The following is a 13,939-nucleotide window of genomic DNA, read 5'->3' on the forward strand; positions in this document are numbered from 1 at the left end:
CAAAATACTAGTTATGTTTACTGTTATTTTGCCTGGCATACTTGTGTACAGGTATTGTAATTGCTAATGATTCGGGGTTACCCATAATGCCACTGCATGCAACCGCACCCTGGCGCTGTAGGTATGGTACGTACTGCATTTGTGTGTTCACACACACAATTCGGTACACTGAATGCATGCACTGTTGCTGTGTTGAGAACATGCATATGACATGATCCGATATCGCGATTATGTGTGCATATAAATACTCGCTGTAGTGCAGTACGAAACTTGCACTCCATGTCATATTCTACTCAGATTTGTCTGCGATTTCATCGCCTTTTCACCTAAGGATTCGACTCTGCTGGTTAACCACTTTCTTTGGATCTATTACTACGGATTTTTAATCACCAGAGGAGCGGTTACGTGCTTCTTGTGCTCCATTTTTGTTGGATTGAGTGTTCTTGTTAGTAGCCGTGCTGTGCCCGTAACGGCACTCACTGCCTGAGAGTTGTCAACTCGGCTAGCTACGGGTCGGCTAGCCGCATTGCAACGTGCGTGCGATGGGTTGCTTCGGGAACGGCCTGTCAAGCGAAGAGAAAGATGAGGAAAAGAAGCGAAAGGAGGCTAACAAGAAGATCGAAAAGCAACTCCAGAAGGACAAGCAAATATACAGAGCAACGCATCGGCTATTACTGCTTGGTTAGTGCAATCGCAACCTCGGAAAATTAGTTTGTATCTAAAGTATTGCCTCCGTTTCCATGATTACTGGGAGTTTCAAGCCTCTGTGGATTCGTGTGTGCACTGTGCAATCAACATGTCAATACCGAAGTAGATACCCGTGTGCGGTCCGCAACAGCGACCAAGCAATACAATGTTCCTCCATGTTGTTTTCCCACCCCTTAATTTTTCTTCCTTTTTTTCTCCTTTTTATCTCAAGGTGCTGGTGAATCAGGAAAAAGTACCATCGTGAAACAAATGAGAATCCTCCATGTAGATGGATTTTCACCAGAGTAAGTAACCAGGCCATAGTTCGTTCCTACAATCTTGACCATGTCTAGAACTCTAGTTGCAAATCGGCAGAGCGCTTCTCAGTGCATTATCAGAAGCTCTGTATCATATCGGGTTACTTTGTATTGTGATCTATTTTTAGTGTCATATTCTAATCTTTGACCCCCATGGGAGTTTATTTTACACTCACATTGCTGCCTTCCTTAGGATGGCAGGTATTTAATTGCCTCATGTTGCATTACATAATTTCCATGCAAGTGGTAAAAAAAAGAAGAAGAATATTTAATCATTTATTCTAGACTAGTCTAGACTTCATCTAATTTATTCTTCTTTCTAGTGTAATTCTCTCCATGAAACCTCAGTTGGAGGGGCCAAGTCTAAAGTTACAGATAATACATAAAATAGTTTACAGGTACATATATAGATCTATGATCCATCACATAAACCTGTTTGATTGTGAAGATTTTTAACTAGTGAATTGTTTTGTATCTAGACCAATTCTAGTGCTGGAGTTTAAAAAAGAAATGACGAAAAGGGCCAGATTTGGATCAGAGTGGTTATAGAAATATATCAGTGTGCAACATGATTTTTTTAAAGGAAACAAATGTTCATTTTAAGATCGCGATCGCACATTTCAGCTTTGCTTCAGAATACCGTAATATACAATGTATCACTGCAGACACATAAAAATACGAATAGTCTACTATTCTTCAATGTGCTAAAGTTCAAATGTGGATGTACATAAGCATTGCAGAAAAATGGTGAATCCTTTACAGTCTGAGTAAACACCAAATTTGTTTTGATCTCCCCAGACATAACAATTGTTAGAGAAATACAATGTAGCATTTGCCTGTTTTGAGTGTTTTCACTCACTCAGAGAGGTTTTTTTTTTTTTTTTTTTCTTTCCTCAGTGAGACAGAGGCAGAACATATTCAGGCATACTGGTATACCTCAGTATGTAATACAAGTTTAGAATAAGTACAACATGTACATCAACACATGTTCATTCATAACTTAAAGATGTGTGTACAATGTAGTTTGATTAAAAGGCTTTGAAATAGAAAAGAAGGAATGACGGTTTAAATTTTCCATATTGCAGAGATGCCAAGTTCAAAAAACTTTTATGAGTGAGATTTTTATGACTTGGCGTCTCGGCACTTGCGCGCATGCGCACGCGAACGAGGAGGGTGTCCCCCTCCCATGATAGGGAGATTTTTTCAATTATTAGCTCTTAATGATGCGATCTGGTGCATACTTAAGTGACTATTTTTTACTAATTTTGAAAGGCAAAAGGGAAATAATACCTTCAATTGCAACTATCACTCTAAATCCTTTGAGCTATGCTCCTTATTTTTGGCCCAAATTGCAGACTTCACCAGATGCGTGAGAAAAATGGGTGTCATGCGTGAGATCGTGAGACAGACCCTAAATGCTTGAGTCTCACGCAGAATGCGTGAGACTTGGTAGCTCTGATATTGTATAGTTTATTTTGTATGATGAATCATTGCAGAAATTAGGCTTTGGGTCTAACATTCCAAAGGGCGGATTGTGCAGCTTTCATGTTCTCATTAAAAATTACAAGTTAATATCATCATGTACACCCTAGTGCAAAGTTTCCTTGTGCTTTGCAGTGGCAATGTCAGCCAACTTTGATGTCAAAGTGAAAGAACCTTAGAATAAGTACAAGCTGAGGAGTCAAGATCTTCCATTCTACAACTCGACCAGAAGTTTAAGACCATTTTCTCTGTACTTGCGGTATTTGATCAGAAAATGTAGCCTACTGTACCTGTCATTAAAGGGAAATGATTGGAAAATGTAAATATCGCATTCACATACTGTATGTTCCATGAGACATCAGCAATTGGATGTACACTGAAGTTAATTCCACAATATAAAAAGATTGAGTCCAAGCTAAGATTATCTGGCAAGTGCAAGTGTCCATTTTCATTTCAAGCTACAATGTTGTAGTGCAGAATTTAATATCAGTAATTTGCCAGAATGCATTAATTCATCATGGAGTAAAATGAATTCCTGATTTATTTATTCTGTGAGTAGTAAGTATTACAGCCCATAACTATGAACACAGAAGATGAGTAATATTTGAGCAGGACAATTTTCCCAGAGAGTTACTGTAGATGTAACAGTGCATTGCAGAGGCTTTGAGCACAGCAGATTTGCTGTTGTAGACAATTTTAATCAAGTATATCTCCCTGGTAAAAATTGAATTGTGAGTGGGTTTTGTTTGTTTTGTTTGTTTGTTTGTTTTGTTTTGTTTGTTTGATGAGGTGATTTTGATTTCTGTGATGCTTTCCCATGTACACTGTAAGTGATATCTTGCTTGATTGCTCTTCTGAGATGTTCGAAGGAAGTGATGTTAAATCTGCTGACTTTCAAATGGTCATAATATCTCTTGCACTTGTCAGATTTTTCTTAATTTTTGTCAAATCTATACTTCCTTTGTTTTCCTGTTTTATTGAAATTATATACAATTTGTTATTTTTGCTAAAATCTTGTTTTACATAGATAATTCAAGTATATAATGGCCATTTGCTGGCACTGATGTTAATTTTGAATCTGGTTTAGGGTTAGTCACGCTGGGAACATGCTGTAAAACTTTAAGCAAGCTTCAGGGATATGTCCCTTGTGAGATTTCACCCTTGAATGTGATCAAATATCATGAGGGTCCTCATCATGATATTAAATGAAGGAAGTCTTCTGTGGAACATTCAAACACTCACTCAGTGTCCATTATTCAAATTACTGAAATTCTTGTGTCAAGTTATTTTTATTGCAACTGATGGACAAATTGCCCTACATTGACATAAAATAGCAACCAATTAATCAGTGTTTAGCAGTAGCCATGATAAAAAATGACACTCGGTGTTCATATTTCCCCGTATACTATTGGTGCCAATGGTGGTGCTGTCTGGTATGTACTGTGTACAGTGCATTTACCATTATACAGCCCTTATGCCTACTCAGTATCTGACTAAAGGAGTTTTTGTAAGCGTAAATGTTTTACTATGGCTGTTGTAAGCAGTCACGATGTAGTGTTTTGAAGTTTGTAAGTGGTAAATTATGTACCTTTATAATTACATTGTATATGTGCCAATATGCAGAAGTATCACAGTACTTTTAGCATATTTTTGAATTTGTGCATTTTGCATGCAGTAAAAATGTAGGCATCAAGGGACACATTGTACCAGTAAATCCTAAGAATCGAAAGAAGAAGAAGAAGAAGAAGAAGAAGAAGAAAAAAGGCAAGTTCTTCATAAGGCCAAACAAGGACATGTAAGGATACAGATCATCACAGTTGTGTTTAAATAATATCATTAGCATCAACTGAACATGTCTTCAGTATTGCAATGTTGTACATTGTACATGCAGGCCTTTGTCCAGTTGTTTTTTACCAAACGTCATGTGCTTGTACTTCTATGAAATGTACCTTGTACCAGTGGCAACAGTGGATTCGTTGGTAAGTTGTGGCATAAGCTACAGGACAAGTTACACACATGCAGATTGATTTTGTAGGCCTTTGAATAAATCTGGGTGCAAATTCAAACTTGTGGTTTACCGGTAGCATGCAAACAGGTGCAGACAATAGAGCTTGTTACCACTAGTACTTGTATCTTGCTTTTCACAGAACCGTGCTGTGCCCAATTATTGCCTTTGATTTGCAGGTTAACCAAGTTGTTATGGTCAATTGTTGTGCGTAATGTATACTGTGGGTAGCCGTCTGCCTGTTTAGATGAAAGGAAGCTGGTATCGCCCCTAGCACTTGACCACCCCTTGGACTGACCCTCATTTGTAAGGTACTGGGGAGGGTCTTTAACATAATAAGGAATCTGCAAGTCACCCAGCTACCTCTGAGCGTGTATTTCAATTGTTACAATGTGGCATTCACTTGAGAAAATGATCATAATATGAAAGGGTGCGGCAAAGAGAAGATGACTTTGGGAGGATGTTGGTAATTGTTTCCATGCTGGGCAAGAGGACATGTAGCATCTCAAATTTATTCTGAGTTTATACAATGTATGCTGTCTTTATTTTAAAAAGTATATTTCTAGTGAGACCTTGAATTGGCATGGAAAACTACTGTATATAATACCAATGCCATAAGTTTAACCAGTCTAACGTGTAAATTTTCATGAAATTGGGGACTTCCCGACAATTTTAGGAGTGGTTAAATTCATGATTGTGGAGTACAGCATTGAATGCAAAAATGTAAGTCCAGATGCAATGACTTAGTTTTGAAGCTTTACATTACGTGTGCACGTCACATTCGTGTTGGGATCAGATTTGAATTGTGTGTGAGTACAGGATTGTATGTGTGTGTGTGTGTGTGTCTGTGTGTGTGTTGTTAACTTCACGTCTATAGCATCCAACTCGCAAAATTTGAGAAAATAGAAACCTAGTGAAATTTAGTCTATGTGGCATCTAAATACAGCAGGCCTAACTGTTGACTTGAGAGACTGAAAGCTTGCATGTTTGCAGGAGTACTGTACAGAAAGAGCTATTGTAAATTAACTGTAATGGTCATTCTTGTACATTGATGTCATGATACCTTGTACTCTTTCCTAACCCTCTCCTCTTTGTCAACTCTGTTTCAGTGAAAGGAAGAAGAAAATAGAAGATATAAGAAGGAATATTCGAGATGCAATTCTTGTAAGTATACCCGGTACCATTGCACGTGAATTGTACTGTAGTTTTAGTCAGTTGATGTGTTTTGCAAAGTAGGCCAGACCCACTGTAGTGTGTACTACAACTAAATATTGTTGTTCCATGATGAAAGTGCATGGGCACTTTCCTTTTGTTCTGACTCAGACATAGGGACAATGTATCATGGAAAATGTATAAATATATTCATATATGTTTTATGTTTGATTTTTCATTTATATAGTTATTTATTTGTCTCAGTATTCATTTATTCATATGGCACATTTATTACAGCACATTTTATATTCAGTCGATTTGTCTATCGGGGTGCTTTCTTTTTGATGTATTGACATCTTTCTCTGCATACCATGATGTGAATAATAAATTCATACACATAAGACTGCATTATTATAGTGGAAATGTTAGCCATGCTACACGGGTGTACACTGTACATATCCACACATTGATGACTGAGTGACTTGTTAACTATATGTTAATTTTAGTGTGTATTATGGCACAGCATGCCTGACATAAAATCAAACTGTAGATGCAGTGAGGGATTGATGAATATATATGTTTCTTTTTAGGTCTACAGATGTTTGCTGCTGAATATGATGTCATAATATCCTGTGTAAAGAAATTACAAGGAAGCAATATTTGCAGGCATACACAGTATATACAGTATAGTGTAGGCCCCTATACACGATGTCATGTGCCTTTGCTATTTTTGCCCGCCTACTTCTTCCTACTTTGATTTCTCTTGGGAAAATGCAGATTGAATCTTACGAGTTTCATTTTAGCTTTGCTACACTTGTAGTTCTGCAAATCAGTGTACATGTAGCAGGTACTGATAACAGTACCTAATAACGCTTGCCTGAGCAGTTACATGTAACATGTAAGCTGTACATTACAGCCAAAGTCGCTACCCCTTCATGGCTTCATACTGTTCAGCTTCTCAAGTCATTTTGATACAAGTTCATTCAGCATTCATGCCTGCCTTGCAGCATGGCTGACATACATGTAAATGGCCAGAAATCAATTCTGTGGTGCTAACAGTGCTCATATTTTGGTCATAATGGCCTCGAGATTCAAGATTCAAATTTATTTTCATTTCCATAAAATAAACAGAGAAATTATATACAATGTATAAGCAGAACATATTTGTATTAATTGCAAAAACGTAAACTGACAAAATACACGTGAAAATGAGTTATTGTCTTGGTGTTATGTACAGTGTATTGCTCCTAATTGTGTATTTTTCTTAGAAAAGAAAAGGAACAACAACAACAACAACAACAACAACAACAACAAAAAGCTTGCCCAGGACCAATGTATTAGTGGGTTTGTAGCACTACGTGTACCCTTAATATGTACATGTATGTTAAAATATTTGCTACAACGTAGTTATCATTGCAGGTAATCAGTTTGATTGCCTAGATTGCCAAGTAAGTTATCATTAAGGCTGATAAATAAAAGAAAACGCATTTTCGGGTATTAATTTGTCCACATGGTTACAATGTACGTGTGATTGTGCTACGTTCTGTAGCCCTTCTATAAAATGTACATTTTATGCAGTGCTTTTCCAGACATGTGTAACATGTTCCACATTCCTTTTTCTTCTTCCCTCCCCGTATAGACAATAACAGGGGCTATGAGCACGTTGTCACCGCCTATTCAACTAGCAGAACCTCAGAATCAATTTCGGTTGGATTATATTCAAGATGTCTCCAGTTCACCAGACTTTGACTACCCAGAGGTAAGTTTATCGATGAGGGTGTGGGTAAGTCCTGCGAGCACTGGTACACTATAATGTGGTACAGTAGTTTGGAAAATGCCTCGGATTTAGCCTGGTTAGGATTATTTTCCAAAGGGAGTGCTTAAACTTGAGGGGTTTGAATAGGAGGAGGGGGGAGGGACTGTAGATGCAGTCAGATCATGGCCCACTGTGAGGTTGACATCTACTGCTGCCCATAATGTGGTCCAATATCACATTTTCTTTGTATTTCACTCACAAAAAAGGGAAAAATGCATGAGCAGTGTAATTATTTAGGTTATAAGACAAGCTAGTACTAGACAAGCTACTTGTAGTACTGTGTTACAAGGATGCAAGAAAGTTGTTGAGATTCAGTCTCACCTTGGCTATCCACCCATGTCAGGACTGGCTGCCATCCATATAACTTACACTAGCGTATAAGTGAGATATGCCCAAGCATGACACTTTTAAGCAAGTTTTGTTGGGGTACCATACGACATTGCAAATTTACTGATCACTGTGATATAATTTTTGATATTTGCAATGTTGCATTATTCAAATAATGTGGAAATAAAATGGAATTGAGTAAACATACCTTCCTCTAGATCTTTGTTCCTTCTAGCAACAGTCTTTTACTTGGTTTGAAGACTGGCTTTATAGTGAGCAACATTTGTGTCATGACTGACTTATTTTCTGGTATTGATATGCAAGAGAATTGTTGTTTTGTACTTTGAATAAAGTTTCTCACTGAATGCGCAGAGACTTGTGTCAGTCCATGTCTGGATACAGATTCAAAAAAGTACTGGCCAGATAACTGAGGTCGGACTGTAGTGAGGATCCTTTCCTTACCCATTTACAGGGCAAGAGTCTCTTTTCTTGATGAGCCTTGTCAAAAGACACGAGTAGATATCTTACTATTTTTTGTCTCAATGACTGCTGTGGTAAGACACTTGGTTCCTTTCCCAATGTCCTGCATATTTTTCCATGCCAACTTTTTTCCTTCTTTTCTGTCGCCTGTTGGGTGAATAGCAGGTTCTTGGGCAGTCTTGGAGTTATGAAGGTTGTGTCATTTTTTTGTGTGTGTGTTTGTGTGTGTGTGTGTGTGCTTGTATGTGTGTGTGTTTTTTTTTTTTCATGTAGTATGGCTTAAAAAAAGAAGAAGTTTGCCTCATACATGTGCTTTTGTTAGTTATGGTGTTAAGACAAAACATAGTGTCCCCCTTTGCCATTTTGTGGTGAAGCTTATCTCTTTGTGTTTGTTTGTTATCAACATTCTAAATTTTGCATTCGAATGGCAGACAAAATAATTAAATTTTGCTTTCGTACTTCTGCATCACTGTTATACCTATGATTGTGTGTAATACATGTGATACCTACATTGAACTCAAAAGAATTCATTTGTAATTCACAGTCATTCTAACATCCATAATCTCATTTTGAGAAATTGCTTGTGATATTGTGACAACTTTCATCAACTTAATACGTTTCAGCAAAGATGTAGGCCCTACAAGATTCTAGAGATGCACACATTCTTGCAGCTGCTTGGTGCAGCTTATAATACAGTCATGTACAAATTTCTTTTTTCGATGGCATACTACTCTGCCAGCTAATTGGTGGTTTTGCCACAACCTACATGTATGAGTGAGCAACTCCTTGAAGCGGACCACTCCTCTAGACCACACCTCCTGGTGGTTGAAAAGAACATGCCATTCATGCTTCCAGTGTCTTGCTCTTGTGCCAAACTTTAAGCACATCATGATGTCTTCCTTTGCAGAGGACCACTCCACCAAATATTATTACACCACCTCACAACCGATTCCACTTTCATAGTGAGGATGTGTTACAATTGTATATAAATACTTAGGGGCATAGGACAGTGCATAATTTGCTGTAGTTGCACATCAATGCATCCTGTAATGGGGAGATGTGCGGTATTGCATTGCAAGATTTTTTTTTCTCTCATTCGCATTGGGTTATATTCTATCTGTTGGGCCTGAATGTGCCCAAAATTGATTGGAATTGTTTGCATTCTGATTTGCATGGTGAAGAACAATCTGTTCATTTGCTGTCCACCATTTGGATTTTGTTCTTGACAAGTATCATCCTACAAGAGAAAAATGAAAAGACCCGTTGAGAGACCACACTCATGACAAAGAAATCTATATTTTACATATATCTGCAATGTATGTGCCAATACCAGTATAAGACATGTACTCAGAGATAGCCCTTAAGGGGCTGTACAGTACTGGTTGAGGTGGGTTTTCATGTTTTTTACATTCCTAAGTGAGATAATCTCATTATGAAATATGAAAGAGCATGTAATTTTAAGAAGGATTCAACGTTTATTTGATGAAAATTGGTTTTCAAATTGCTGAGATATCCAAAAAAAAAGTGATAATAATAAAAGACTACTCCTTGTTTTGGATATCTCGGCCATTTCAAAAGCGATTTTCATCAAATAAACTTTTGATACCCCTTAGAATTGTATGCTCTTTGACATCTCATAGAGTGGTTTCTGAATATCTTGCAAAACGTTAAAAGCTAAATCCTCACCTCAACCAGAACTGCACACACCCTTTAAATGTTGGATATGACACAAGCCCATATATTTCACTAGGTTACTAACATACAAATTTTCCACATACCTTGAAAACAAAAGTTGTTCTTGACAACCAGAAGGGTTTGTAAGGTCTTTCCCTGGCAACATAGACACAACTTATCATGCAAAGTTGATCCCTACAGTGTAAATGTTTTAATGCATTGCATCTATACAGGGGAATGGAATAGCTCATTGCAAGGTCCATTTCAAAGGGAGAAAATACCAAAACATACATGTAAATTTGAAAACATTGATTGACAGGTTTAGTTGTGATGCAGATATTCACATAGGTCACTACACATAGAATGCAGTTGACAGGTGTAAAGAACTTCAAAAAGATGAATTTCAGTATCTGTACTTTCCAAGTAAACTCTTAATCTGTCAATGCTTGGTCAAAATCTTGATTTGTCTCATTCAGATATTTTAGCATCTACCCTCAAGAATTCAAAAGAGATATTGAAGTACTAAAACATGAAAAAAAAAAAGAAGAGAAAAATACAGGACTGTGTGCATGGCGTAGGTCAGTCAGGCAGAGTATGTTATAGGAACATGGCAAATAAGAGTAAAAGACACTCTGAAATATGATTTTCTTTGTTACTGTAGAAATTAATACTGATACTTGATTACACTGGAGAGACAAGAGTTTGGCTGTTCTTTATGTGCTTTCTGCAGAGAGGGTGATTTAAAGAAAAAATTGGAAGTCTCAACAACATACCATTACAACAGAGGAAAATTGTGTACTGACACTTACGTATAATTGGTATCAGAGCAAAATTGATTTATAAAATGGTGATAAAGTACTGGAGGGGCCCACATTCATCCATTGTGATCATTACAGAGCTCATCTCCTACACTGCAAATGTTCCCTATGTCACCCTTGAGATAGGTTATGATACGAGAGGTGATACATTTCACATGCTGCTCTATTGATGTTTGCATGGAAACATCTTTTTCTCGGCGGCGTCACTGCTAAAAACTTAGTTTGCTAGCGAAGTGCATTTGGTAAACATGTTCATAGTCGCTGCATGTTTCAACGTTACGTATGCCCTTTTCTACATTAGGAGGAGAAACCAGTACAGTGAACTGAACTCCAAACTGCACTTTATAAAATGTTATTAGCGGACACTCTTCATGAGTTAAAAGCCGTTGATGAGGTTGATGAACCATTGAATTTTTTCGTTATCTTGAATTCGTTTTTGGTATTTTCCCTGAAAGTTCTTTCACGTTTCTACAGTGAAATGTTAACTGAACAAATTGTAGCTTCCCCCAGGCAGTCTCATACATCATGATGTATTTTTGGCTGCAAGTTGTTATAAATAGCCCAGCTGGGTCTAAAAATAACAGTGTACCACTATTTATAGCACCAGTTGTCTATAAATAGCCTTTCAATTACTTACTCACTGTTTACCTATCCATCAGCGTAGAATTCCTAATGGGGTGATCCCATGCGCCAAGGGAAGGCTTGGGTGTGGGAGCGGAGCTCATCTTCAAACCACTCAAATATTAAAGTGTTCGCCTGTCTTGTGACATTGCCAGACGGATATGATTGTAGGAGCGAGAAAAGGGGTAGTATGCATTCATCACAGTTGAAGATTAGTCAAAATGAAGAAACAAAGGTAGCAATGACAGCTAAAGGCTTTCCAATTCATTCCAATCGCATCTGGAATGGCATTTTCAATATTCCATCTGAAGAGCATCAAAGAAAAAAGGACATTCACATTCGTCTGCGGCAAGAAAGTATGAAAGCCGATCAATTCTGGCAATATTTTTACAGTTCTTTGTGTTGATGAGACTTTTAGCTTGTTTAAGCTTAAAGAAATTGTGTTTTTTGTTTTGTTTTGTGCTTATAGGATGGAAAATATATAGCTGTATGGAGTGTTAATACAGTGTATGTTCATGTAATGGTGTGCATATTCCAATGATAATAGATATGCGCTAGCTGTGTAACAGGCATTTTTGTTAGCCTCTCTCAGGCATTGTGATATCAGGTTGCTGTTGAATAAAACTTGTTGATTCTCAACAGAATAGCCATATGAAAACTGACCAAGTTTAAGTTTTAAATTGGCTTGCAAATTTTCAAATATTGGTTATCGTGGGGACATCCTACTGTAAGTGTGACGAAAATAACGGCAAAGGTACTAAATCTAGGGCTGCCAGAAAACATATCTATCATATTCTAAAAGCAAATGTTGGTACAGTACCATCGAATGCAAACATTATTTTTCTATTAAATGTTTTTATTCTATGATAAGTTGTCTTTGTTTATGTCATTGTACAAATATTGAAGGTCATTCTTTGTTCAGATTTTGAAGTGGTTGAGTTAAATTTGGTGAAAATTCATATTTAGCTAGAGCCATTTACATAGATGGTGAAATATAACGTTAGGAAAACACATTTCAATAAGAGTTGCTTGGGTACTAGTAGTCTACCAAAAAAACAAACAAAACAAAACCCAAAACAAACAACAACAACAATAACAAATGCACACACATACAGAAAATAAAAATTGAAAAGCCCATAAATTTGCTTGGAAGAAAATATTAGAAAAAAATTGATATTTGCCATGTTGCAAGCTTTTGGCACTTGCTCATACTGTATGGCAGAAGAAACTCATACAATGTGGAGCTGCAAAAGCTTCATTTTTTTTTCATTGCAGTGTGAGTGCAGACATTGAACAACAATTTGTGAGGGATATTTCCATTAAGAATGGGCCCTCTGTAATTCTTTGGCAATTAGACTAACATATTTACTTTATTAAACAAAATACAGTACTTAGTTATTCTAATCTGGCCACAGAAATAGCACACTGTAAATCAAGAAATATTCGCGGCATGAAATTTCAGGAATAGGAGCCGATGGCCTTTTTCCCGGCATGAAGTTTTTACCAATTGCCACTGGCATATAGCATAGACAAGAACTTTCGTATGCATTTTAATTTCACGAATCGTGGTTCTTGCAAGTTTATGAAATTAAACTGCACACAAAAATTTCTGGTTTTACAGTATAGGCCTACATGCATCTGGTTGCCAGATACTAATTTATAGTTGCCTACGACCATCAGGAAACTGAATCTGAACTGTATCTATTTCACAGTTTTCTTTCCCTGCTATTTTTTTTTTCAATTTTCTCTTGTGCTTCCATAATGCATAATTTTCATTTATATGCAATTTACAGCATAATGAAAACAAATCAAGGTTAACAAAACAGACTCATAAATGTGCTGCTATATATGTGCAAAAAAAAAACAACAACAACAACAACAACAACAACAACATCCAAAACCCAAACAAACATAACCTGGGCTGGAGCTATATTTAGCAGGAGTATCCTGTATGTTGTTAAATACAGTAAGCAATTTGTGGGAATATGCATGTGGTGCATGTGATATCAAATAACAGAGATAAACTAGACCTTAGATAGGATCACAGCTCTGAGCATGGCATGTCTGTGCTGTCTAAATAGGGCCAGTGACCAAGTGCAAACTGAGCTGGGGATGAACTTGCATTCGATTTTCCAGGTTTTCTGTTTGTTTAACTGGGTTTGTAGGAGAGGGCTATTAGGAGGCAGGTGCAAGACAGTGACTGCAACAAACTCTGGGTCATTGGCAAACATTAGTATAGTACACAGTATATTCACACAGGAGTTTCCATCAATACATAAGCCTCCGAAGCTGGCAGTTCCTTTCTTCCCACCCTACCCCCACACATATTTCATACACATTCTCTCTTATCTGGTATAGACCAAGCCCCTTCACATGCAATATACATTTGTGTCTGCTTTTGCTTGTGGTGTTAGTGTTGTGGTGTTGTGGATGCTAATGGATTCAGCTAAGTGTGATGCAATTACTGTATGTTAACCCCATACTGGTATTTATAGTCAACTGAGACAAAAATCATTGTTTTGCATATTTAATCCTTAGAGTGTCAGTCATTGTTTTGTTG

The 13,939-nt window shown here is 37.2% G+C and overlaps 1 protein-coding gene across 1 annotated transcript in view; it reads left to right on the forward strand.

The window, feature by feature from the left end:
• Nucleotides 1–229: 229 nt before the first annotated feature.
• Nucleotides 230–13,939, forward strand: part of LOC140233463 (guanine nucleotide-binding protein G(s) subunit alpha-like) — a 101,017-nt gene continuing 87,307 nt past the window's right edge. Inside the window, exons 1-4 of the mRNA XM_072313582.1 lie at nt 230–681; nt 920–992; nt 5,601–5,655; nt 7,283–7,402. Coding sequence (XP_072169683.1) covers nt 543–681; nt 920–992; nt 5,601–5,655; nt 7,283–7,402 — 387 coding nt within the window. The 5' untranslated portion in view covers nt 230–542. The remainder of the gene's footprint in view (nt 682–919; nt 993–5,600; nt 5,656–7,282; nt 7,403–13,939) is intronic.

This window comes from Diadema setosum, chromosome 9, assembly GCF_964275005.1.
Source record: "Diadema setosum chromosome 9, eeDiaSeto1, whole genome shotgun sequence".
Classification (NCBI taxonomy): domain Eukaryota; kingdom Metazoa; phylum Echinodermata; class Echinoidea; order Diadematoida; family Diadematidae; genus Diadema; species Diadema setosum.